Raw genomic sequence first — 27,725 nt, forward strand, 5'->3', positions numbered from 1 at the left:
ACTAAAGGAGAAAATGTTAGATGAAAAAAAAAAAAAAAGAAAGAAGGTTTTATAGGAAAGAAAAATCGAAGGTTATTAAAAATCAAGAGACGACGTATGTAACGTCCGTTCTTTTTTTCCCCCCTCTTCTTTTTTTATTCAGAATTTTTTTTCTTTTCTTTTCTCTTTTTTTTTTCCTCTTTCTTCTCGACGACAAATTAAATGAGAATAGAAAAACAGAAATATATCTGTAGACATGAGAGTTTATAAAGAGACGAGAGGAAGCAACGGGAGATTTCGTTTCGAACGGACTTAACTCGAAAAAATAGAGAAAGAGAGAGAGAGAGAGAAACAGAGAAAGAAAGAAAGAGAAAAAAAGAGAGAGAGAGAGAGAGAGAGAGAGCAGAGACGGGATAATTCCGTTCTTTTCATAAAGAATGTATTTACTAACATCTGAGGGAAAAACGGAAAGGCGAACTCGAGTATAGAACTGAGAGTTGCTCTTTCGTTTCTCTCTCTCTCTCTCTCTCTCTCTCTCTCTCTCTCTCTCTCTCTCTCTCTCTCTCTCCTCTTTTTTCTCTCTAGAAATATAAGTATATACATATAATACACAATAAACGTATATACGTATGTACATATGTGTATATATATATATATATACGTATGGTGCATGTACGTACGTATGTACGTACATCTGTAATGTATCTATATGGGGGAAAGTTTCTCGTCGGGAATCTGAAATGACTATGTCCCCGCACCATTCGCGGAAATCTATTCTCGTGAGAGATCGGGAGAGAATTTCAATATTCTGTACTGAGACTCGTTTCCGGGAAACTATCCAGGCAGGCAAGCAGGCAGGCAGGCAGGCAGGCAGGCGGGCGGGCTAGCTAGTAGAGGGCGGTAAAGGAAAAAGACGAAGAAGAAGACGAAAAAGAAGAAAAAGAAACGAGTAGAGGAGGAGAAGGAAGAGGAGGAGGAGGAACTTATCGAGCGAAAGTTTCCTCTTTTCGTTTCAACGAAACGCCGCCTCGTATCTATTTATCCATGCTCATAATAATACATAAACACGATTTGAAATCTAAAATGTGTCGGATTAACGATTATACCAGGATCGATTTCTCTCTCTATCTCTCTTTCTCTATGTAGCTATCTATCTATTTATCTATCTGTCTCTCTCCCTACTCAACAGATTTGTCTCGTAGCTTGTTCCAGTGAAATGAAATTTTTCCTGTTGGGAGAGCCCTTTCACTTTGCCATTTGCTTGTAAAATAAGAGAAGGAGAATAAAGTTTGAGAGGGATAGATAGATAGATAGATAGATAGATAGATAGATAGATAGATAGATAGATAGAGACGCCATATTTAATCGCCGTTGCCATCGAAGATATTAACGTTTGCTTCTTTCTCTTTTTTTCTCTCTTTTTTTTCCCGTCTATTGTCGTCGCCATTTAACTCTTTCTTTCTCTCTCCCTCTCCCTCCCTCTCTCGTTCTCTCTCTTTTCTCCCTCTTTTTTCTTTCTTTCTCTTCAATAGAAATAAGACTCGTGAAACGTTTGTCAGCCAACGACATAGACGTTTGGCAACGAAGAAACTCGAATAGAATATAGGAGTTAGAGAGACAGAAAGGGGGCGGAGGGAGGAAATGGGGGAGAGGGGTAGAGCGACGTAACAGCATACTACTATCGTTCTCAGGGCTGATTTGGCAACGAGAAACGAACGCGCGAACTCTCGTGGTCGGGTTCGCGAGAGTGGTCGTGTAATTATGTGGTTTCGCCTTAGTATGGGTTGGTTTTCACCTAACTTCCTCGTTTTCACCGGCGAGAACTCAACAACGGAGAGCTCGTTCTACTTTCCCCCGGGCTGACTTCGAGCTCGGGCTTGTGTTATGGCCCACGCCTCCGCGAGAGTCCCGGTAAAAGAGAAGAGAAAGAGAGAGAGTGAGAGAGAGAGAGAGAGAGAGAGAGAGAGAGAGAGAGAGAGAGAGAGAGAGAGAGAGAGAAGCAGAGAGCCCTCCTAGAGAGCTCGAAATCGTATCCTAGGGAGTCCAGTTCGTTCAGCGATCGTTCTGTCATTAATCAAATGTTGGAGTAATATCGCTTTTTATTTTTTTTCTATTTTTTTTTTCTATTTATTTATTTATTTTTTTGTTTGTTTGAAACCCATTTGGGTGGGCAGAGTCCAATACATAATTCTTCGTACTTATTAACAATTTTTTTATAGGATATATTGATCACTAGTAATTTTTCTTTTTTATATATTAATTTCTTTTTATATTTAATTTTTTTTATATATTACCAATATCTTTTGTTAGTATTGTTCACTGTTTTTTTTCTTTTCTTTTCTTTTTTTTTTTTTTTTTTTTAAATACTAAAGTATCCACGATTGCGTCTATGAAGTTTTCAATAAAAAAAAAAATAAATAAATAAATAAATAAAAAAATAAGAAAAAAGGAATACTAACATTATTTATTTAGATAGAAAATATTACAAATTCCGACATAGTCGTATAAATTATTTACTCATTGATCAACTTGATATTTAAAAAGGGAAAGAAAAGTATCAATTGATTCTTGTAAAGTTCGTACTTTTTGCAATAAGGAATTCAAGGAACTTCGTGTCCTCCTCTTTCATTTCGTTTCGTGTTGTATCGAAACAACACTTCGAGACTTCGCAATCGATGTATACATACATTCGCATACATATGCATACATCGGTAGGTACAAGTTGGATTAATCGACGAATCGAAGTAAATTACAGAGTATGTAGACAAAAGCGTGTAAGAGAAATTGGCGAATCGCCCTCTCTGATCGATTTCTTTTCTTGTCGAACGACAATCGCTCGTGTTCCTGCACCGTGACCAATCGCACGCAAGGTGCTATCGCAATAGAGAAATACATAGTTTGTCTTTCTCCCTTGGCGAAATGTTCTCCTTGCTATATCGACTCTCGCTGAATATAGTCCTCTCTCTCTCTCTTTCTCCCTTTCTTTCTCCCTTTCTTTCTGTCTTTCTTTCTTTCTTTCTTTCTTTCTTTTTCTCTTTTGCCAGCCGTTACGGACTATCTAGCGCAAACCAATGTGGGAGTAGCAATGTGGAAGTGAAAGTTGGGAGCTCGTACTGTGGGGGAAGTCCTCCTTCGGAAAGTGTCGTTTTATACGTTCTTTGATAGAGAGTAGAAAGAGAGAGAGAGAGAGAGAGAGAGAACATCCTTTTCTCTCTTCCATTCTTTTTTAACGAACGATTCGACTTTTTGAGCGAACGTGATAGGAAAGTGCTTTTATGTATATAGAAATAATCGCGAGAGATAGATACATAGATAGATAGATAGATAGATAGATAGATAGATAGATAGATAGAGAGAGAGAGAGAGAGAGAGAGAGAGAGAGAGAGAGAGAGAGAGAGAGAGAGAGAGAGAGGGTGGATGAGGGAGAAGGGAAAGAGAGAGAGAGAGAGATATTGACGAGACGCAGGAAACGCTCCACTTTCGTCGTTCCTCGTGTGTCACATATCGACGAAAGGAAACGCGAAATCGCATTTGTCGCTTCGCCCTTCCTCTATAACGTTTCTCCCTTCGTTCTTATCTATATCGAAACGGAATACATACATACATACATACATATATATATTTATATATAAACGTGTTAACGTAGAAATATCCGAGCGAGCGTGTATAAATTCGTATTCTTTCCTTTATGCTAAATACTTTTTTGATTCTTCCTTTTTGATATAAGAAATCTTTAAAGAGATAAGAGAGAAGTGTCGTGGTTGCGGCGTTTCCTGTTCGTTCGGTAATCGATCATCGTAAGGAACAGACACAGTAGTCAATAGTAGTTAACTGGAGACAGACAAAAAAGGAGATAGACAGAGAGAAAGAGAAAAGTAGTTGAATAAAGACAGGGTGAAGGAGGAGTGGGGATAGTGAAGGAAGAGGTAGAACGTAAAAACGGAAACGAAGAAAAGAAGAAGAAGAAGAAGAACGCAAGCAGGCAAGCAAGCAAGCAAGCAAGCAAGCAGGTCCGATGAACCTGCGAGGCTAATGTACTCTCGGACCTAACCGTGAGCTTCGATGTTTCCCGTAGTAGTTCCGTACTTGTGCCACACGTGAGAGCTTGCCATATCGCGTGCCCTGCATACCCTTCTTCCTTCTCTTTCCCTCTCTTTCTCTCTCTCTCTCTCTCTCTCTCTCTCTCTTGTTCTCTCTTTTTCTCTTCCTCCCTCTCGTTCTCTTTCAATTCCTCTTTCTTTCACTCTCCCACTTTTATTCCCATCTCTCTCTCTCTCTCTCTCTCTCTCTACTTCTCTACGACGACAGCGCCACCCCCACTGTCGTATCCCCACCATACTTGCTTCACTTCTACATCCCCCCACTCTTTCGCTAGTCATGAAATCGCGCGTGTGTGTGTGTATGTGTATCTGTGCGTGCGCGCGCACATACACACATACACATCAAAATACTAGGTACGATAAGCTCTCTCCATCCTTACTCTAACATCGTACAAGGTACCGGAGAACCTTTTGCTGCCGTTTGCTGCTGTCGTTGCCATTGCCATTGCTGTTAACTGTTGCTGTTATTATTACTATTGCTATTGCTATTGCTATTGCTATTGCTATTGCTATTATTGTTGCCGTAGAGATTAAGCCTCTTCGTTTGATGCTTCTTTTTATACCGTTGCTACCTGTATTTATCTACATATCTATCCATCCATCCATCCATCCATTCATCCATCCATTCAACTATCCATCTTCCTTCCACCTTTCCTTCTTTCTGACCCTATCTATACTATATATACTCTCTCGTTCTCGCTTTCGTGGGCCTATCTTATATATATATATGGGGCTCGCGTCTCTCTCGCTCTCTCGCTCGATGATCAGGAGGGATTCGCATGGGTCGATCAACTGTCGATGACCTTCGCCAAGAGGATTCGACAAGACAGGAGGACTCATTGTACATTCGTCTTTAACACTTCTCGACTGATCTCTCAAATACTCTCCCCTCTGCTAGCCCTTCCCCATCGGTTGTCACGGTCTTCTTCTTCTTGTCATTATCGGTCATTGTCTCTTCACGATCTTCCTAATAGCTACCATTAGGATCTCCGTTTCGAGGAAAATTTATTATTAATATAATTTTATATCATTATTTTATATATATATATATTTTATTTTATATATTTCATATTTATATTATTATTCTATATATTTTATATATATATATAATATTATTATTATTCTAACATTATATCGATATAATTATCGGAATATATAAAGATATTATGATTTTATTTCATAATTCGAATATAAAAAATTAAAATCACGATAAGAAAAGCGATCGTTGATAAAATCTCATTGAGAATTATTTTTATAATTCCCCTTTTCTTTTTTTTTTCTATTTTTGTAGACTTGCGGTGAGCGACTGTGCGCCCCAAACGTCGCGGGTCAGCTCGAATTTGCACAGCAGCAGTAGTATGGCAGTAAGCCGCGTTCCGAGCCCACCACCGCCGGAAGTGAACACCCCCGTTGCCGAGAATTGGTGTTACACACAGGTACGTAGAACAACGCCCATTGTGTTTTAACCCAACAACAAGCTGTGCAGTGTCTGTTTCCAAGACGACCGACCGACTGACCAATAGACGATCATGTGTCCCGTTCGTTCATTCTCTAAATTTCTCATTCGAGATCACCTGACAAAGAGAATGACTGAGGGGAAAAGAGGGATTCGTAATCGTATCTCTCATTTTTATTTTTATTTTTATTTTTTATTTATTTATTTTTTTTTTACATATATACATATATATATATATATAAAAATCCAATAAACTCCGACGATTGATATAAATAGTAAAGCGTATTATATTTTACGCGTTTGACATTGTTTAATGAAATTAAATCTATTATCGACTAAATGTATAAACGTATTTCCATTTACAAAAGTTATCCCCAGTCGATTAGATTTTAAATTTGCTCAGAATAATAATATGATTTATAACGCTTTAAAATGAATGCAATCGTGACTGGCCGTCATTGAAACTTTCACCTTTGATTGAAAATAAAATGCAGCGTACGAGTGTGTACTCACTACTTTCGCATAGGAAGTAATAAAACAAACATAAACGAACACAGGGTTTTCTTTTTGTTTTTTTTTTTTTCTTCTTTTTCTTTCACATTCTTTTTTTGTAACTTCTTTTCGTGAGTAATTCACGTTGCGTAATTTTCGCGAAAAGTCCTTTTTCGTCAATTAAGAAAGAATGGATATATAAGCTAAATATATCATACATATATACGTGTCATCAATTAAAACGACAGACGGACACAGTTTAATAATAACGTCGATCTCGACGATATCTTCCTTATCGACAGTCTGACTCTTTCATTGGCATATCACTGTCAGGAATACAGATGTTAAATATAGTCGACACGGCGGATGATAGAAGAGTTCGATAAAAAGATTAATAAAGTTCCTGTCAGCTTTCTTGTTCGTTTCTATTATAACTCTTAACCTCTCAAATACATACACACACACACACACACACATACACGTGCGCGCGCATATATATATATATGATGATTGATTGATTTTGTAATATATCTATATCTATATCTATATCTATATCTATATTTATATATATAGATAAATACATATCAAAAAATTAAAGGAATGGCGAAATCGATGTCTCGAATATATTACTTTCGAAGATATTATCAAAAGTAAAGGATTAAGATAGTCGTTGACTATCTTCCTTATATTGTCATTGTCAACTTGTCGTCATCCTCGTCGTCATCTTCGCGTCGTATAGACTCTTCGTGGCTTCGCGAAGAGAGTACGCGCTCCTGGCGCTCTCGTTCTATTTTTACTGCTCGTCCCCTCGCGATGTGAACGACCTGCAACTAGATATCTCGCTTCTCTCTCTCTCTCTCTCTCTCTCTCTCTCTCTTTTCTTTCTCCTCTCCTCTCCTCCTTCCTCTCCTCTCTCATTCGGATTCTCCGACCCGAACGAGGAAACGTTTGCCGAGTTCACCGTGAAAATTCGCCAACCACGAAACTATCCGACCGCACTCGATACGAACCGCACCATACCACCCTTATTTCCGCCATCTTGAATACGATAACTCGTCGAAATTGTTTTTAAATTCGCGTTCCTCTCCCTCTCCTTTTTTCTCTCTATTTTTATTTTTTCTTTCTTTTTTTTTTTCTTTTTCTTTTTATTTTTATTTTCATTTCTGTTTTATTTCACATAGATTTTTTATTAGATTTGTTACGTGTAGTTGCAACAATCGACGCATCTTAACCCGCCATATTTGTTGTAATTTAAGATAGAGTATTTAGATAGAGAGTATTGATAAAGATAGAGTATTTAGAAAAATTCATAGATCCTTTCCTTCTATGGACTTCTCCTACGAACGTAAAATACTTTTATTTCTACTTCGACTTCGACTTCGACTTCGACTTCTTATTCTTCATCTTCATCTTGTTCGTATTCTTCTTCTTTTTCTTTTTCTTCTTCTTCTTCTTCCTCTTCTTCTCTTCCATCTAGTCAAGGTTCGTCGTTCGAACGGGTATTCTGGGTTCAAGGCCGTTCGACGCGAAACGGTCACGATTATGTCATCGGCCAAAATTATTTTCTCTGTCGTCGTATTTCTTACATTCTTCCTCGTCCTTAGGTATTAACTCGTTCTCTTTTTCTCTCTCTCTCGCACTCTCTCTCTAATTATCTTCCCTGAAGAAAAATCACTCAAATGTTTGAGACATTTTTTACTCTTTTCAAATATCTAACGTTCATCAGATAATCTCATTATTCATCTAAACTTATAGATTCAGAAAATACTTTTCTTTTTTACAATTAGTTGAAGCCTCGTCCAACTATAAACTGTGACAATACGATCCATTTGTTGATAGAAAAAATTTATTTAATCAGCATTTTTATTAATCAATAATACTTTGTATAATAAATGATCAATAATACAGATAAATATTTTATTCGACTAGTATAAATAATCCGATATCAGTATATTACCCAATTTATTAAAAACATTGAACGAAAGCGTTAAAAAAATTCTGACTTAATAAATAGAACAGCCGCAAATTTATACATTACAATGTTTTCTTCTTTAATTTCACTCGTAATTATTACTTGAATATGATCAAAGAAAAAAATAAAACAACCTATGATCGCCATATTTGATTTGTACAATCTTTTATATTTCGAATGAAAACTTTCTTTCCTTTTCTTCTTCTTCTTAAATTCTTGTAAGATTTTAACAACGGTAACGACGATGATCACGACTATTACAACTACTTACGACGATCACGTAAGATTCAAAGTCTCAGGATCGTTTTATACCCTAAGTCCATGTAGAGTCGAGCAACGAGTTCTGACAGCGTGTCCAAGAGATCCTACCGGAAGCGAATCGACTTGGTCTGGTGGTTGAACCCACAGCACGGCACGGCACGGCACGACACGACACGACATAGCAAGGCATAGCACGGCACAGCAGAGAACAGAACAGAAGAGAACAGCATGGTGTGCTGTTCCCGTAAACGGGCACGGTTGATTCAAGGCCGATCGGCATCGTGTCGAGCGTGTGTGTAGCGTCGACCGGCCGAGCCTTCCTCGACGTCGTTGGGTTGAACGACTTCATGGGCCGACGACCGATCCCTCTCCTCTTCCTTTCCCTCTTCTCTCTTATCCCACCTGCTAACGCATACCGTACTAACGCCTTATGTATTATCAAAACCCTTTAAGGAAGTAAGGAAGTGAAGGAAAAAAAAAAACATTACAATCTTCTCTTTTTTCGCGTGTAACTCTTTAACAACGACGACAACAAAACTATCTTTCAAGTTGAGTCATTTGTTCGTTTATTCCCAAAGGATCTTTTTTCTCAAACAATCTCACAAAGTATGTATATATGTATATGTATGTGTGTATGTGTATGTACATGTATATGTACGGAGAAAGTATTGCTATTTCTTAACGAGCATGTTGTCCCCTTTAGTTCGGACACAACGAGAGATTTTTTAATGAAAAGATATTAGATATTAGATAGGAGATAACTAATTCTTTCCTCTTGTGACTTCTTCGCTTGAAACGAACTTCCCTTTTCTCGTAATACTTCTCTCTCTCTCTTTTTCTTTTTTTTTTTTTTAAATCTTTCTTCTTAACTAGAAGAAGAAAAAAGGAAGAAAAGGAAGTAGAAGATATATTAGGAATTTGAAATCATTGTTAGAGTTTTCGATCTTATAGTTATACGTATTCATCCTTGCTTCATATATTTCGATATTTTATTTTTAAGATAGACCATTTCGAAAGTACCGATATAAGTAAGGTTGCTTTGAAAAAAAAAAAAAAAAAAAGAAAGGAAAAGAAAAAAAACTGAACAAAATTTACAAAATTAAGCACCAACCTTCGAATTGTACACGCGCGATAGAACGAGCGAGGTCAGCACGTAAGGAACTATCTAGAAAGATAGATTTGGCTCTGGGCTTGGTTTCGTTCGCCAAGGTCGTGCACACAAATGACGTCAGAGATCATTGACATCTGGGGGCTCGACCTCGTCTTCGTCTTCTTCGTCCTCTTCTTCTCCCTTAGGCGTTCCCCTTTACTTCGCCACCTTGTTGTCATTCGTTCTTATATCACACACACACACACACACACATGCAGATATACAACACACCTTTTAAACATCTCTTTTTTCTTCCATTTAACTCCCTTTTTCGCTTTAATTATTTCCACCTTGGTAGTATCATTGATGTCTGAGGAGGGAAGAAAAAAATGGCATCGATTTACTCACCGTCGATAAAAAAGAAACTCTCTTTTATCGACGAGTAACCCCGAACGAACAATAATTCCTATATAGTTATATTTTTACATCGACTCCATATTTAATCAAACTCGTATTACTCTTTCTCATTTTCTGTCTCTCGTTACAAAATACATGCGTGCGTGCGAGTGTATATGTGTATGTATGGGTAGATATATGTATCGATAGGTCGACCGTATATTTGCTTAACTAAGAGAATTGACAAAAGGTCTTTTTTTTTCGAAATAGGTTAACGTCGTCGTAACGTATCGTCGAACTAGTATTTAACAAATAGATAGAGAGAAAAAGAAAGATAGAGATACGAGCAGACACACGCTACACGATTCTTCTTCTTATCAAGGAGAGTTACATAAAAGAGTACCGAAATTCGATGATTCTTCCCCCGGAACCAACCGACCCTGACTTCCCAACATAACACGTGTAAATACTTGTAGTACTTCGTTGCCTCGTACACTCGAGCTCAAGGACAATCACGATATAGTCACTATACCCAGCTGGTTCATTCTTTTGGAAGTCGACTATATCTATCCCTCGTTGTGTTGCATTATCTCTATTCTTCATTGATGCGCACTCTTTTCATATTTTCTCTCAATTTCGACCAATTTTCGCGTTACATTTAGATATACGTGTATATATTAAACTACAAACGAGTTCGAACAATATACATACGTATATACACACGTACGTTCGTTACATTCATTCGTACACATTCATTCATTCATTCATTCATTCATTCATTCATTCATTCTTCATTCATTCATTCATTCATACACACATACATATACGTATACACGCACAAAAATCTAGGTGTATATATATATATATTTTTTTTCTCGTAATATTTAGCGTATAGTTAGATTAAGGTAGATTCCACGGAATAGACTCTGACGTGGTGTCGCATTTGAAGGTTTTATGTGCACAGGTGAAGGTGGTCAAATTCAGCTACATGTGGACGATAAATAACTTCAGCTTCTGCCGCGAGGAAATGGGAGAAGTTCTCAAGTCGTCCACCTTTTCGGCGGGAGCCAACGATAAATTGAAATGGTAAGAGATTTGTATGTGTGTGTATGTGTATTTGTGTGTTCGTGTGGAGGAAGGGCGAGGAGGAAAGAGAAAAAAGAAAGAAAAAAAAAAAAAAAGAAACATTAACAATGAATTAACAATACGTTATTCATGTCGATTTTTGATTCTTATCGACGAGTCTAACAATGATTCGATGATTATTTTTTTTTGATGAAGATAAAAAGAAATAAAGGAAGAAAAAAAAAAAGAAAAGACAAACAAATTTTTATATCTCGTTCAATATAATATATTATATATTATTATTGTAAAGCTCTATGAAGCTATTTAAATGAATAAAATTGTTTAAGATTCTTTGCATTGCATACGATCGTTTATTCTTTCTTTATTTTTTTTTTTTTTCTTTTTTTTTCTCTCTCTATTTCAATCATTTTAGCCGCAGTAATTTATTTCTCTTTGATATATCAAGTGCAGGTTGTTATTGGAAGAATTTTTCTATATATATATATATATATATATATATATATATATATATATATATATATATATAAAAGACGTAAATGGACACAATAAAGTTGACGTTGATTCCTTTTAGGTGCCTAAGAGTGAACCCTAAGGGTCTGGACGAGGAGAGCAAAGACTACCTGTCCCTGTACCTCCTTCTTGTTTCCTGCAATAAATCAGAAGTCAGGGCAAAGTTCAAATTTTCTATTCTTAATGCCAAAAGGGAAGAAACCAAAGCAATGGGTAAGTCGAACGGAATGAATAATTGCATAAACGAAATATATATGTATATTAAAATGAAAAAGTTGTGTCAATTAAATCGACAAATTTTGATCGATTATATACCCCGAATGCAATGCAGGGTATTTTAAAGATTTTCGACGAAGTTTGTCGATCGATCGATCGATGTTCGGTTATACGATCGAATGAAAAAAAAAAAAAAAAATTAGAAGAAGAAGAAGAAGAAACAAAAAGAACGTTTGAATTAGTATATAATGTGTAAAAAAAAAAAAAATTAAAAAAATATAAAAAATATATATCTGATTTTTTTTTTTTTTTGCTTTCAGAGAGTCAACGAGCGTACAGGTTCGTTCAGGGTAAAGATTGGGGCTTTAAAAAGTTCATTAGGAGAGATTTTCTATTGGACGAAGCCAATGGACTCTTACCGGACGATAAACTCACGATATTCTGTGAGGTATATACCTTTGTATGTTAATTATATATACTTGTTTTAATCAAAACCACGATTATAACGATAAAACCACTGACGATATTATTTATCGTTTTAGGTCAGTGTGGTCGCAGACAGTGTTAACATTTCCGGACAAAGTAACACGATACAGTTCAAAGTACCGGACTGTCGACTACCCGACGATCTTGGTCTTTTATTTGAAAACCAAAAATTCAGCGACGTCACGCTGACCGTTTGCGGAAGAGAATTTCAGGCGCACAAAGCCATTCTCGCGGGTAAGCATGGCTAATTAAGGACAAGAGATCGTTTGTAGAAAATTCAAGAAAAGAATAAATTAATTTAAGATTAGTTTTAAAACATCTGCGAAATTGTTATCTCGTTGATATTTTTCATTTCTGTATCGTATTGATGAATTTCTTCGTAGAAACGTGATCTACCATTGACGCGAGTACACCGCAAACGCAACTTTGTAGATCGTTTAATCGTTTTATTCGTAGACGCATCGTGAATCATCCCATCAATTACTCCATAGGGCACACTCTAGATCATTGAATCGTTCTATTCACAGACACTTTATGAATCATTGACGAATTACTCCATATAGACACACTCTAAATCATTGAATCGTTTTATTCACAGACATTCCATAAATCATTGACGAACTATATACACTTCATAGAAACATGTCGTAAGAATACGGAGATCGTCGAATCGTTATATACTCGATGTTACGATTACAAAAAAAAAGAAAAAGAAAAGAAAAAAAAGTACAAAATCGAAGCAATAATTTAAAGTGTCTACGGAGTGACTCGTCAACGTACGAGTTTCTATCATCGATGAACTTGTACATCACGATATACTGTAAATCATTGAATCGTTTTATTCGCAGATCCGGACGAACTATTTATAGATCGTTGACAAAACTATTTCATAGACATATCGTAAAAACGTAGATCATCGACGAATCATTAAGTCTTCGAAAAAAAAAAAAAAAAAGAAAAAATATTGATTGAATTTTTTTTTTTTTTTTTTTCTTTTTTTTTTTTACTTTAGCACGAAGTCCCGTTTTTTCGGCGATGTTCGAACACGAGATGGAGGAGAGGAAACAAAATCGGGTGGACATCACCGACGTGGATCACGAAGTACTGCGGGAGATGTTAAGATTTATATACACTGGCAAAGCGTCGAATCTTGAAAAAATGGCGGACGATCTTTTAGCAGCGGCGGATAAGTATGCTCTCGAGAGGCTAAAGGTAATGTGCGAGGAAGCACTTTGCGGGAGTTTGGCCATTGAAAATGCAGCGGACATTCTTATACTCGCCGATTTACATAGTGCTGATCAACTTAAAGCCCAAGCCATAGATTTCATTAATACGTAAGTATCTTTATGTAAATTTACGAATGTATTTGAAATATTACGAGCAATAAGTAAAATAAATAAAATAAATAAAATAATAACAAAATAAAATATTGAAATATTATACAAGTGGTTTTGTTACTTTTCTAATCTTTTTTTTTTTTTTTTCCTTCTTTTTTTATTTTTTTTTTTTTTTTTTTTTTAAGCGATCATATAATCCAACCATTCTGATTCTTAATTGTTTAGACATGCGACGGACGTGATGGATACAGCGGGATTTAAATCCATGGTAAATTCCCATCCGCATCTGATAGCCGAAGCCTTCCGTGCGTTAGCCACTCAACAAATTCCACCTATCGGACCACCAAGAAAACGAGTGAAACAGAGCTGAAAGCAATCACCCCTTACTCCGGGCACAACATCCACGTCGCCCCCACCACTTCTACATCCTTCATGACTTTTGTGTACAGTGATGATTACGAGGTAGTGCTAAATAAATGTTTCCTAGTGTGCGGCAGCTACTGGTCCAACTTACGACGATAAATGCAACAAGAACAAAATGATAACAGCATATACATTATACATACACGCGCGTATAAACACATACACACGTACACAACAAACATACAAATACACTCGTACATATACACATACATATATAACATATATTCGTTGTGCGAAAGAAAAAAAAAAATGGCCGCCGTCGTCGTCGTTGTCGTCGTCGTCGTCATCATCATCATCTCAGAGAGTGAAGAGAGAGGAGGATGAGAGGAAGGGGAGAGGGGAGGGGAGATCTATCTTACACTCGTTTATTCTGATTTTTGTGTCAGTGAAAAGTGTGCGTGCGTCTTATTGTTAGACAGTGATTATAAAGGAAAGAAAAAGAAGAAGAAGAAAAAGAAGGGAAATAAAATAAAATTAAAATAAATTAAATTAAATTAAAATAAATGAAAATGTACTTGGACGATGATGAACGCAAAGCTCGATAAACGACGATGAAGTAAAACGAAGATGTAGAAACCGACTCGAGAGAGAAGCAAGGAGAATGTTGTATCATCCTCGCTGTCGTCGTTGTAGTTGTCGTCATCATCATCATCGTCTTCATCGTTATCGTCGTCGTCGTCGTCGTCGTCGTCGTCATTGTCGTCATCGTCGTCGTCGTCCTCGTCGTCGTCGTCGTCGTCGTCGTCTCGTCATCGTTATAGTCATCGTCATCGTCATCGTTATCGGTATCGTCAATGCTCGGTCCTACCACATCTGCTATTGACTGTACACTCCCATGCGATGAACGATGTATTTTCACGAAGCCAATTACTACTACACTACTACTACTACTACTACTACTACTACTACACTACTATTCCTACTACTACTACTACTACTACTACTACTACTACTACTACTACTATTCCTACTACTACTACTATTACTATTCCTACTACTACACTACTACTATTACTACTACTACTACTACTATTACTACTTTCTCCAGTCTTCAAAACGTATCGACGTTATACGACGATGATGATTATCCGTCGGCACGAATGTGCTGCGAAACGACCACAGCTGTCGCATCATTTACTCTCTGTTTAGAACTTTTATCGATAATTTACGTTTTCTTCCTTGTTGCTGGTAACGTGACAAAAAAAAAAGAATAATCTGTCTGAAAGAAAGAGAGAAAGAGAGAGAGAAAGGGAGAGAAAAAGAGTAGAGGACGAAATGGAAAAACTGGAGCAGTCAGAGAGGGAAGGACATTAAAAAATGAGAGAGAAATTTGAATGAATGAATGAATGCATGAATGAATGAATGAATGAATGAATGAATGAATGAATGATGAATGAGAGAAAAAGAAAATGAGAAAGATAGAAAGAAAACAAGAGTGAGAAAAGATTTCAATGAAATAAAATGAAAGGTAACAGAACGATAAAATGAATGATACATAAAAGAGTGAACAAAATTGAGAAAGAATTTAAAAGAAAGGACCAAGCCGGAATTGGACTACAGTCGGCTGCTGTTATTTTACCACAATTGCTATGCACGAAGGAAGTTGTGATAGACGTCGCGACCCTCCCCGATCCCAGACGATTTTAAAATATTTTGTGTTCCTTTGTCAGACACGGATCAAACGATATGTCCCACCCCCTCCTCTGTCTGCCATGCAGCAAATTAACGGATGGTTAGATACTTTGTTTATATCGATAGTAATTTTTTTCTTTTAATTTGTTTTTGTTTATTTTTTTTTTTTTTTTTTTAATTATTATTAGTTGTACGAAAGGAAAAAAAAAAAGAAAGAAAGGCGTCAAATTCTCTTCCATTACGGAGAAATGATTCTAGTTAGCGTTTTTTATGATCTCTTTCTCTTTAACACATACGATTACAATTACTACTATGATTACTATTAATGCTACGCAATCTGTGCCCTCTCCTATCCCTGCTTATATTTTTGTACATTTTTTTTTTCTCAGCTAAATTGATCGTTCTTTATATTTTTTAGTCCTTGCATCCAATCAACCATTTTTTCTTCTTCTTCTTCTATGTCTCGTCTAATTCTGTTTTTTTCGTTTCCTCTTTAACTCAAGTCCATTTCTTTCCAAAGGATTAAGGCACAGTTTGTTTTGTTTTCTCAAGTATTGCATAGTAGCTAAAGTGATAGATTGAATTATTATTATTATTATTATTATTATTATTATTATTATTATTATTATTATATATTATTATTATTATTATATTATTATTATTATTATTGTATTAAATTTAAGGTTGTCCATAATTTATCAAGTCCTGTGTTGATTATTATAAAAAAAAAAAAAATGTCTATATCGTTCATGTGCCCAAGAATACGTGTATTAATTAAAAATGTTACGATAAAGTATCAAAGAGAGATGATAAAAACTTTATTAGGTATTATTATGAATGAGGTGGTAAAGCAAAAAAGAAAATTGAAAATTGTATAAATAAACGTTAGTCAATTATAGTAATGAAATATTCATTGTTTTTTGTGTAACAAATTATTTTTATTATTATTATTATTATTATTATTATTATTATTATTATTATTATTATTATTACTACTATTACTACTACTACTACTACCACTACTACTACCACCACTACTACTACTACTACTACTACACTATTACTACTACTACTCTACTACTCTACTACTACACTACTACTACTACTGCTACTACTACTCTATTACACTACCACTATTACTACTGCTACTATTACTCTACTACACTACTACTACTACTACTACTACTACTACTACTACTACTACTACTACTACTACTATACTATCATCAAATTGCAAAATCACGTGGTTAAAATTTTTCTTTCTCGGTTTCTTTTACTTTCTTTATCTTTTTTTTCTTTTTTTTTTTTTTTTCTTTTTAATAACAAAAGGACATAAGTCGATTCGTCACGCGTGATCGATAATTTTTGATCATCATAATTTTATTTTTGAAATTTTTAAACGAGAAAGAAATAAAAATTCCGTTTCATTGACTTTCTCGATAATATTAAGAAAAAAAAAAAAAAAATAAATAAAAACTATATGTGTGTTCGATTTACGAATGTATTTCTTTTATTATTATTTTTTTCTCTCTTTCTTTTTTTATCTTGCGAATCGAAATAAAGCCTGTAGATACCTTTCGTTTTACGTTTGATAACGCTTATGTCCTATTGTTAAAATGCTTAGAAAAAAAATCGAATTATGGGCAACCAGCGGCAAACAATAATCATCATTTAGTACTGTACTGGCTTCCTGATCCTCCGATCTAGTTTTACCAATCGTTTTAAATACGAATACTTACCATTAACATTAACAATGAGGATGATTAATGCCATACATGTTCTGTGATAAGACCACTGTAATTACTGCAACTGTGTATCATTGCTCCCCTTCTCTCTAGACTCTCTGATGATCTTGGCAGCCAGTGAAATACATTTGTTAAGTAAACGATCATTATATCCGGGCAGTCCCAAATCTAGCATATTCGAAAAATATCCTTCGATTTTAAGCTTTTTACTGTACATATCTACTGTATTTTATAAGGACTGAAACCGACATGTATAAGCATACTTTTACTGTATGATAAAACCAGCATAATTTATTATATTTTACAGACTGTGCTAAACTCATGTTCCTTAAAAAAAAAAAAAAAAAAAAAAAAAAAAATGAAAAAGGGAAAAAAGACAAAAAAGAGAGAGCGAGAGAGAGGAAAGAGAGAGACGACACAAAAATAATAAAAAAAAAAAAGACCAGTGTGGGGACGCTTTAATAAATGAAATATAATAATTTAAAAAAAAAAAAAGAAAGAAAAGAAAAAAAAAAAAGAGAGAAACAGAAAGAGAAAAAATTACGTCGAGAATTAGTACGATTTAGACGCGTCAAAGATTTTTTTATCTTGATGCATATTTGTTGTATTCATTACGGCGATAATGATTACAATCGCATCAAGTTCAGAGAAATCTTACGGAAATATAGTTAAGACTTTTCCACAGTTTTTTACACGATCGTCCTTTTGAAAGCCATAGATTGATAAGGCTTAAACAAAGAAAGCAATAGAAGAACGAAATATGATAAGAGATTTTGAGGAACAGATTTTGGCCGTTCTCGCTCACACTTTTTAGAAAATCCACGTCCATTTTGCGAAAACTATCTTTGGGACTGTGCGGCGATTACTCGTGGAACTTGTGACGTTGAATATTTCTTTACTTCTTCTTTTTTCTTTGTTTTTTCCTCTTTTTTTTTTTTTTTTTTTTTTTTTTTTACTTTTTTTTCCTCCTGGAAAACTATTATTAATCTGTATGACAATTTAAAGAAAGAAAAAAAAAAAATAACAATAGATATTCGATTCTTTGAACCAATTCGCAATAAGATTCTATGAGCGTATGACTGCATAATTTGATAAACTAAGTACAAGTAAGACAAGTGTTACCTCATCATGGAATTCAGCACATTCGTGTCACATTAGCTACCACTGCATCGCTGTTTGGTACACTTCCATTGTATGTTGCATTTAAATTCAAAGACTTTTATAAGAATGGTCCAACAGTGGTAATCGTTTTTAGTGCACGAGTGCTGTTCATCAAACCCAGCTCATACAGACATTCATTTTTCCATTTACTTTAAGTCATTGCACCACATCAAATAAATGACATTTTCATTATATAATTATGTGAATTTTGCGTGAGTTTCATTACCCTTTACAACATTGCAGTAGATTTATGATGGATCTCTATGTTCGTTTCTTTCTTTTTCTTTTTTTTTTTCTTTTTTTTTTTTTATCACAAAGTCTAAGTTCTTGCGCTAATAAAAGAAAGGGGCAATGACAAAAGATTTTGGTACGATTAACTTACATTACGTTAGTTTGTCAGGATCAGAAATATTCTCTAATAACGTAAGATACCAAATGTATACTTGATAGAGATAAAATATTTCTTTAAAAAATTGTAAATGTGGATAAAGTGCAAGTAAAGTTAGAATTTCGTATCGACTATAAAAATATTTTATGCAGGCTAATAAGAATTCGTAAATCTCTAAATATGTGTACGTTCGTATGTGTTTCAATCTATCTCTAAAATATTTGGAAAGATAATCCATTTTTGTAAAAGATTATCATTTGAAAGGAGAACATTCATTGCTGCGTATCGACATATAAGGTATGTTTGTATTATCATTTATATATGTGTATATATATATATATACATATACATATATATATATATATTAAATATTAAACTTATTAAATAGTCTCATAGTTATATTATTATCAATAATAAAATAAACTAATTTGACAATAAATGTTGCAGATATTCGCTCATATATCTATAACTTACACAGAGAAGAAATTATTGGGGAATTAAGAAATATAATGTCGCATAGGTACGATGTATATTTTGTAAGTTATATTAATAAATATTAATTATTGAAACTCTCATAGCAATCTCTATCTTGTATATTTTACAATGGAATTTGAAGTAATGAGATTTTTGTGCTAATTGCACCGTTCAGTCAGTTCGTAAGTGTAATCAGAGCTTCCACAACGTCTCCCCTGTGTTCTCTGAGCGTTTGTTCAGCTAAATTACGATTTATTTCCATTTCCTTCATCTGAAATAGCAAGGATGACTTTTTGTAAAGTATTTCACGACGTAATGGGAGGTGTTAGGTAGTATAGATAAAAAAAAAAATGTTTGACGCAGTGCAAATCCTTACAATGAGATCAACATCTTCTTTTTTGATTGAAACCTTAAGAAGTTCTTTCTCCTTTGCTTTCTTTTCGGCAGCTTCTTTATTACGACGATCACCAATTATACTGAGTGCCTGTTACAAATTTGTTAACTTTTCAATGTTACAGTATAGAACGAATGCTTTCTAAAGTCTTTTTATAGGTTAGCTTTGTTGTTCTTCTTGATTTATATATCACGTTAAAACAAACTTACGTTTCGCACGTATATTAAAATAACGGAGATTAGAATATGAGGTTAGTTGGTATATATTTGTCGATATTTACAAATTCATTAAAGAAATCATAATAAATTATAGTAAAACACGTGGATGAAAATGATTAAAAGGAAACTTACGCATGAAAATCCGTCCGACGAGGATATTTCCTTTTCCTCCGCATAATCGGTAACTCTTTCCAAATCTGCAGCACCGCTGTCATATTTAGCTGCCTTTTTCTGTGACTTTTCCTGTTGCTGTTCATCCGAATCTCCATTTACATCTTCATCCGCCATGTTTAGTTTTTTTCACAGCATACTTCAAGTTTATTCAAAAAATTTTCCTTACACGACCGCGTTATATCATACCACAAACGAAATATACAATAGAATGAACATCACATTAAGATGATATAACTACCAAACTGTATTATCGACGGTAGATACTTTGTAACGAATCAGTGGCGACCTCTTAGATAAAAGTGCCAAATAAAATTAAATTTAAATTGTAATGATTAAAATCCAAGTATGTAATAATTGTATTAAACAATTAATATATAATTTCTTATTTCAAAACAATAAAACATAAATCTTTAATTTATTATCTATTTCTAGTCATATCATTAGTTATCATATATCATTGAGAATATTCGAAAGATTTTAATAATAAATACATTCTCTTTTGTATTTCGTTAAAATGTAATTCAGTTTATTGTTAGATCGGCAAACATCTTACGATCACTCTTGAAATTATTATTATTAAAAGTTCTTCTTATAGAAACGCTGACTATATATGTATATATATATATATATATATATATATATATATATATATCATGTTATGTTATGCACATGCTCTTTGATCTCATCTATCCTTCTCTCTTTCTCTCTCTCTATTTATGAATTCGCATTCCATAGAGATTCTTGGACACGTCAACAATGTATCTGTCATGTAACATTCACGTAATTCAATTCGCATACTTCCTTTTCATATTGTGTCGACGTTAATCTAGTTGAATCTTTGTATATAGTAACCTTACACGACGAGATCCGGTCAAGCGATATTATTCGCGATGCAAAAGATATTTATATATATTCTTTTCTTTTTCTCTTTATTGCAAGCGAATATATCATAACTTCATATCTAAAATTATATAATATGGAAGTTTAAATATTATTTAAATATTATCTATATATTAAACTTCATTTACCAATTATAACTATATACTTTTTCTTTTTTATAATTTTTTTTATTTCTACTACATTAAGTATAATATATAATTAAAAAAACATAATAAAAATTTTCGTTATTCTTATCTTCTTAAGCGTAATGCACGTAGTCATAAAGCAGAAGAGAGAGAGAGAGAGAGAGAGAGAGAAAGAAAAAGACAAAAAAAACTTCGGACACGAAGTAACAACGAATTTCTCGACTTAACGTGAAATTAAAATAAAATAAAACAAATTACACGTAAATACATATACGTATACATACATATGTGCCATATATAAGATTAATTATTACGTCCGATATAACAGTAATACAAAAGAGATATATTAGAATCTAATAAAAATTATTTTATGATAGATTTTTACAAGATTTAAACGCTACGATTTATTCATAGAAATATTCAAGTTACATCAGCAAGTTATACATTTCTAAAAAGATATTATTACAAAATAAGGAAGCTTAATGTAAAAAAAAAAAAAAAAAAAAAAAAAAAAAAAAAAAAAAAAAAAAAAAAAAAAAAAAAAAAGAAAAGAAAAGAAAAAAAAAAGAGAGAAAGAAGGAGAAAAAGAAAAAAGAAGAAAAAAGAAAATATAGATAAAGGATTAGGCGAATAACGGGATGATGAAATCGGACGTAATGGTGTCGTGTTAGCAAAGATTAGATTTAAGATTAGGTTGGATCTGAGCATGAACTACACATTCTAACAATCGATAATTTCTCTTAAGTCTTTCTCTTTGTTTTCTTAACATTTTGTACGGGCGTCAACCTCTTCGTCGTTTTCTTCGTCGTAACCTTCTTCTTCTTCTTGTTCGTACTTGTACTAGTTTTAGATGCCTTTTTGGCATACTTATCGATCAAAGAATCGAAGAAATTATTAGCTTGATCGGCCCGTTCTCTATTACGATTTTGAATCGCCAATGCGAGATCATTAGCAGCTGCGTTTTCTTCGTCTTCGATTTTTTGCATTTTGTTCAATCGTTCGGCCTCCATGGCTTCTTTGGCCCACTGAAATCAAAACGATTACGAAAGTTCGATCATTCAACGACTTTTACGACTCTATTTATCTCTTTATTATTAGTTTTAATTATTATCGTTAGCTGTACGTCCCTATTAGATTTTTCATTCCGTCGTAAAAGATCAAACCGTTGATATAAACAGGGAATCGTTAATTAATAACATACTTCATCATCGTCATCATCCACACGGTAATACAACTAGGTCAGATTAAAAGCAACGATAAATAAGTGTCCTGAGACATAACAGAAGGCTATATTAACCATCTTTAATAAACTCCAAATGGTAGGAGCACTTGTAGTAGTTGGTATATACCAAGGGTAAGAAGAAAAGCGTCCACTCTATTTTTGTGCGCTCGCTACGATCGTATTTGATCTCGACTTTATTAAATAACGTCCTGTCTATCCCTACGTTATTTACGCACGTACGTTTGGCATTACGACACGCGGAAACGTTTCTTACAAATCATTCGTAATATATACCGAGACGATCAGATTTTAATTTTAAACCCGTAGAAATCGTATAAAGTATCCCTTTGTTATTTCTCAAAGCAAAGGATTATCGACGCCGTTAACTGACGGAATTTACTATTTGGCAAGTTTCAAAACTCTCTCTCTCTCTCTTTTTTTCTTTCTCTTTAGCCTTTAAATCATCTTTAATTTTTCTAACAAAAAGCAACAACCAGCCATTCGAAACTCTTTCTCTTTCTTACCCTCCTTCTTTCTTCCTTCTGATTTTGTTGCCTAACATAATCCGTAACCATCGATGATGTTTCATATATCGTTCGTGACCTACTCCAAAAATTTCTTACCGTGGAAATTCCGTTATTTATAATTTCTGGCAAGTTCTTCTAAACGTTCGACTAATGTTAGTAAGTCATGTAGTTACACAATCCACGTACGCGGAATTTCAAATTCGTCCATACGGATGACACAATCTAACAGAACCGAAGACCTATTCTCGAAATATGATATGGAGAAAATACGATATAAAAAATATACTTCCAATGGAATGAAAAAGAAAAAAGAAAAAGAGAGAGAGAGAGAAAGAAAAGAACATTATAAAGTCATCCTTTAGAAAATTCTATCTTAAAAATGATTTCCGAAGGTTAACATTTTATTCGCCTTTGGCAACGATATCTCTCTCTTTTTCTCATCGAAAATACTAGTCCAAACACCTGTTGGCCATGTCCGCCAAACATGAAACTTGTCCTGAACTTGACTCTGACGATTGACTCGATTAAATGACTGAATCACTGACTTACTTATTTACCGACTGACTGACTCACTCATTTTGCAGATTACGTAGATAAATTATATGTTATCGTTATATACCAAACGCCCGGACGTATACTCGAGTATCGCGTTTCAACATCAATCATTTCCTTTCGATCGAAAATAGAATTTCTTTTTTTTCTTCTTCAAAGACCAACCAACTATCTACTAGATCCAACTATCGATCATATCTTACATCTTTCATCGTCAAGATCGAGATCTGATTTTCGAATGGGACGATCTTGATCACTTGTTCACATTTTATGCAACAAATGCATTTCATAAATCCGGCAAAAGAATACAAAAGGATATATGACTAGACGATACTACGTTCTGGCATATTAAACAAGGTCGTTGCATAACAAGAGTCAACGCGGTTGGACGATGGCATTAGTAATTATTTCATTATCATTCCGGATACAATGCGACCCTCGTTCCTCGTTTATTTCAATTGTCTGTCGTAGAGACTCTCGTCCATCATAGAGAAATCGTAGGTTAACTCTTTTTTTTTCTTCTTATTGTTACTGACGTAAAACGTTTCAAGATTTGCGTGACGATAAATACTTATCATTTATTCTCTAACCAATTTAAGAGGTAACTATATAAGTACGAAAGATACCTACGCAATTGTGATTCTGGTTCTCGTCTCATATCACACCGTATTAATCAATGAATTAGAACGATAGCTTCCTTCTTTCTTTGTCTTTGTCTCTTTCTACGTGTTTGTAAAAAACCGTAGATTTTTTTCTTCCTTTTTTTTTTTTTTTTCAATCGAAACACGAAGAAACAAAGCTTAACGAAATGAAAAAATTAAAAAAAAAAAAAAAAAAAAAAAAAGAAACGTAGTGCCGATCGTGATTTCATAAATGCTTAACACGGATGTTTTGTTACTTTTTCTCGTACAAAGTTCCTATTACATTATCATAGCATAAATAATAGTAATAATAATAATAATAATAGTAATAATAATAATAATAATAATAATGATGATAATAATAATTAATAATAATAATTAATAATTTCTAATCGTACGATACGAGTGTTGTTAAGATCAACGGGATCTGTACGTTCGTAAAGCGGATTATAATCACTCACGAAAAATGTCCTTCAGCTAAAATCTCTGCACGATGATATTTAAAAGAGAAATAAAAAAGAAAAGGGTAGTAGTTGTCAATTTGATCGAAAACGATGAACTTGGACACTCGGGAAATGGCTTGTCCGTAGTAGTTTCTACAATTGCAGTTGATTGTTGTTGTTGTTCGTAATTCACGGGCGGTGGTAATGGCCGTCTTATGGTAACAGTGGGTTGGTAATATGGAACTTGAAGAAAATCATTAGGTGCAGCAGGTTGAACGATTTCAGGTATTATCGGTGGTCGTACGTAAGGTCTCATCGTATAACGTTCATCCTCCATTTTAATAGTTTCCATATCGTTTTTTTCAATTTGCGGATCAGAGATTGGATTAGGAAGCGGATAATTCGGTTCGATTAGTATCTCGTTCGGCGTATAATAAACTTCAGGTGGTTGCGTTGATAAAATATTTTTTGGATCTGAGATAGGAGGCAAAGCTCCTCGATTTGTCGGGCTTGAAGCCAAAGAGGACGACCCAGTTACTTCGTCGGAGTAGTCGAATGATTCGTGATATTCATTGTCCATGATTGTTGTTTCGTCTTTTCTGACAATTGGCCAAGGTTGCGTTGATGGATATCTAGAAGGTTGTTGAGTCGTAGTTGTAGTTGTCATGTAAGAACGATAAGGATCAACGATTGTTGAATGATATCGTGGTACTTCCGGTTTATTCGTTGTTGTGACGAACGAAGAAGAATCGACCGATGAGAATTGCGATATTTTATCATCGTAATCGGACGTGGTTACGCTCACCGGTGCATACAATGGATAACGTATCCTTTCGGATATCGATGTACGCTCAGGCGATCTCGTGTCTTCGGTAGTCACGGCAACCGAAGGAAAATAAATCTTGTTTCGATAATCCGACGTCGATGGCCAATAGTCGATAGAAGTTTCCGCACGATCTACGGTCATACTATCGTCGTCCGAGACTTCATCGATATCCTTCCATCTTGGATCTTTATTAAAACTAATGCCACGATCGTTGAGAAACTTACTGATAGCGTTCGGACACTTAAATTCGTCATTTTCACTGAGATATATTCTTTTTAACGCCTTCAAATTTTCCATAGCTTGTCTGTTCAAACACTCGAACCGATTGCCGGATAATCGAAAGTCAACGACATTCGGTAGATTCTCATATACCTCGTCTTCGATCGTCGTTATTTTATTGTAATTTAGATCCAAATAAGTCAGATAATTCAATCCTTTGAACCAAGCTCCTTTGACAGTGGTTAAATGATTATCGTCCAAACTCAATTGTTGAAGATTTATTAAGGATTGAAAAGCGGTCGGTTCGATATCCGATATGTCACAATGAGAACAAGCCAAGACCCAAAGATTCGAGCCGAATCGTGAAAACATATCCGTCGTTATAATCGGTATTTTCATCTTACTGATACGTATTTTCTCTACTTCCGTTGGTATCGAATATAAATCCGTAGGATCTCCTCCGACGCAAGAGTACTCTAACATATCCTCGTTTCTCACGTGGTCACATGTTCCTGCTGCACCTCCAACACTCATGAAAACTGTTAAAAACGTGAATCCGAATGCGACGATATCCATTTTATTAAATCATTCACTAAATACCGTTTAATTATTTCAATATTACACCGTATCATCAATTTTACGGTATTAAAATCATCGTGCCAGAGACTTTAGCCGAAAGACATAACGTGAACGCGAAAGAGGGCGATCCTCGATCCTCGATCCTCGATCCGATTGTCCCGTGAACTAATCCCGCTATTGCGCGTTCCCTGGTTACTTATTTACCAGTACTCCCCCTCCAATACCTCGCGGCATTGCTTCTCCTTCTCTTGCTACTTTCATTCGTCGAGCGACAGTGTCCATTGATAAAAATAGAAAAGCTAGAAAATAGAGCAGCAACCGTTTGTTTGTTCGAAAATTGACGTGACGCGCAACGAAACTTGAAGGAAGAAGAGAAGCATTCAAATTGCATAGTACTATGCTTTCTTTGATGTTAATAAATTCTCTCAATCGACTTTAAGTCATAATCCAATAAATGATAATTGTTTCCTAGAAAAATGTGAATTTATCATTTTTGAATAATGACCAAGTGTCTAATCCGTTTAACGAAGCTCGTTACTTATTTCTATGTTTAATCTATATGATTTATGTTTTTTTTTTTTGCAAACCTTTCTTTTCCTACGTAATTTCTTCTTTTCGCTTTCTTCCGTGAAAGCTTTATATTCAGGTACTTCGCCGGCTTCTATTAATTTAGCTATGATCGTATGGTATCTCGGTTCTTCTTCGCAATTACTAAAAGGTACTACTACTAAAATGTAATCCATGTCGCCTTTGCCTGTAATACGCGTAAGATATATTACTACGTTTGACTTAACATAGCTTTCTAATAAATAGATCAAACTCACCATCCATATATGCTCTCTTTAAATCCTTGATTTCGATTTCAGAACCTTTATACGTCTTCTCGTAGTTACTGATAGTCTCTTCGGTAATCGGCTTGAACAACGTCTTCCAATAATCAGCCCAATTGCGCATAATAACCTCTTCACTTTCTTCGTCATATTGACCAGACTCGTTATAGATTTTTCTTTTTTCCGAATCACTAAGAATAGAATGAATTCTACCAAGTACTTTAAATTTCTCCGTAGCTTCGGCTTTGATGTTTTCCTCTACACGATCCGGATGTACAAGCAGAGAAAGCTTGTGATAAGCTTTTTTCACTGATGAAAAAAAATAAATTTCGTATGAAGAATCAAAATGCACAATTGGTTGTGTCGAATTAACTTAAAGGGAAATTCCATTTCTTTCATTTATGAGTTAAAAAAAAAGTTTAACAAACTTATAATTTTTTCGTTAAGGTTAGGTTTTCATTAGCAGCATTGGTTTAACATACCCTGTTTATCATCCGCATCCGTCGATATTTTTAATACTTCATAAAAATTTCGTGAACCGAAATATTTTTCGCACAGATCTAACAGATTAGCCATGTTTATAATAAAACAGTTAGAGCAAATAGAATTTAGAAAATTTCTATCGATTATTAACACACAGAACTGGTCGACTTATACCAACTTATAATCATTCGTCACTACCAATATTTTTGAACACCGACTATCTCGCCACAATTTTTTTATATACATTATTATTTAAATAAATAAAAAATATTTGTCCCTAACAAAAATTAACGAAATGCACCGTCATTTTATCGTGTAACGTTTTACGTTATTCTTTCATTATTTGAAATACTACACTGGTGGAAAGAAAAAAGTATATTAACATATT

The 27,725-nt window shown here is 34.4% G+C and overlaps 4 protein-coding genes across 10 annotated transcripts in view; 1 reads left to right on the forward strand and 3 right to left on the reverse strand.

The window, feature by feature from the left end:
- LOC122632101 (protein roadkill) overlaps positions 1 to 13,877 on the forward strand; it is a 77,331-nt gene extending 63,454 nt beyond the window's left edge. For 3 of the 7 annotated variants that reach the window (XM_043818571.1, XM_043818577.1, XM_043818575.1), the window contains 7 exons: positions 5,371 to 5,515; positions 10,696 to 10,832; positions 11,404 to 11,555; positions 11,879 to 12,018; positions 12,101 to 12,278; positions 13,057 to 13,378; positions 13,607 to 13,877. In XM_043818571.1, coding sequence (XP_043674506.1) covers positions 5,371 to 5,515; positions 10,696 to 10,832; positions 11,404 to 11,555; positions 11,879 to 12,018; positions 12,101 to 12,278; positions 13,057 to 13,378; positions 13,607 to 13,751 — 1,219 coding nt within the window. In that variant the 3' untranslated portion in view covers positions 13,752 to 13,877. The remainder of the gene's footprint in view (positions 1 to 5,370; positions 5,516 to 10,695; positions 10,833 to 11,403; positions 11,556 to 11,878; positions 12,019 to 12,100; positions 12,279 to 13,056; positions 13,379 to 13,606) is intronic. The other 4 variants (XM_043818574.1, XM_043818576.1, XM_043818572.1 and 1 more) reach the window with 3 other exon arrangements.
- Positions 13,878 to 19,242: 5,365 nt separating this feature from the next.
- On the reverse strand, positions 19,243 to 20,322 carry LOC122631539 (huntingtin-interacting protein K). Its single transcript, XM_043817330.1, has 3 exons — positions 19,949 to 20,322; positions 19,581 to 19,688; positions 19,243 to 19,475 (listed from the first exon to the last, which is right to left on the reverse strand). The coding sequence occupies exons 1-3, from the start codon at positions 20,102 to 20,104 to the stop codon at positions 19,380 to 19,382; spliced, it is 360 nt and encodes a 119-aa protein (XP_043673265.1). The 5' UTR covers positions 20,105 to 20,322; the 3' UTR covers positions 19,243 to 19,379.
- A 1,355-nt stretch (positions 20,323 to 21,677) lies between these two features.
- LOC122631538 (J domain-containing protein CG6693) lies at positions 21,678 to 27,692 on the reverse strand. The gene is made up of 4 exons (XM_043817329.1): positions 27,337 to 27,692; positions 26,849 to 27,163; positions 26,612 to 26,778; positions 21,678 to 22,040 (listed from the first exon to the last, which is right to left on the reverse strand). Exons 1-4 carry the CDS (start codon positions 27,428 to 27,430, stop codon positions 21,756 to 21,758), a joined length of 861 nt encoding a protein of 286 aa, XP_043673264.1. The 5' UTR covers positions 27,431 to 27,692; the 3' UTR covers positions 21,678 to 21,755.
- On the reverse strand, positions 24,179 to 26,433 carry LOC122631537. Its single transcript, XM_043817327.1, has one exon. It carries the CDS (start codon positions 26,019 to 26,021, stop codon positions 24,435 to 24,437), a length of 1,587 nt encoding a protein of 528 aa, XP_043673262.1. The 5' UTR covers positions 26,022 to 26,433; the 3' UTR covers positions 24,179 to 24,434.
- Positions 27,693 to 27,725: the final 33 nt, after the last annotated feature.

Source organism: Vespula pensylvanica, chromosome 9 (assembly GCF_014466175.1).
Source record: "Vespula pensylvanica isolate Volc-1 chromosome 9, ASM1446617v1, whole genome shotgun sequence".
In the NCBI taxonomy this organism is placed as follows: domain Eukaryota; kingdom Metazoa; phylum Arthropoda; class Insecta; order Hymenoptera; family Vespidae; genus Vespula; species Vespula pensylvanica.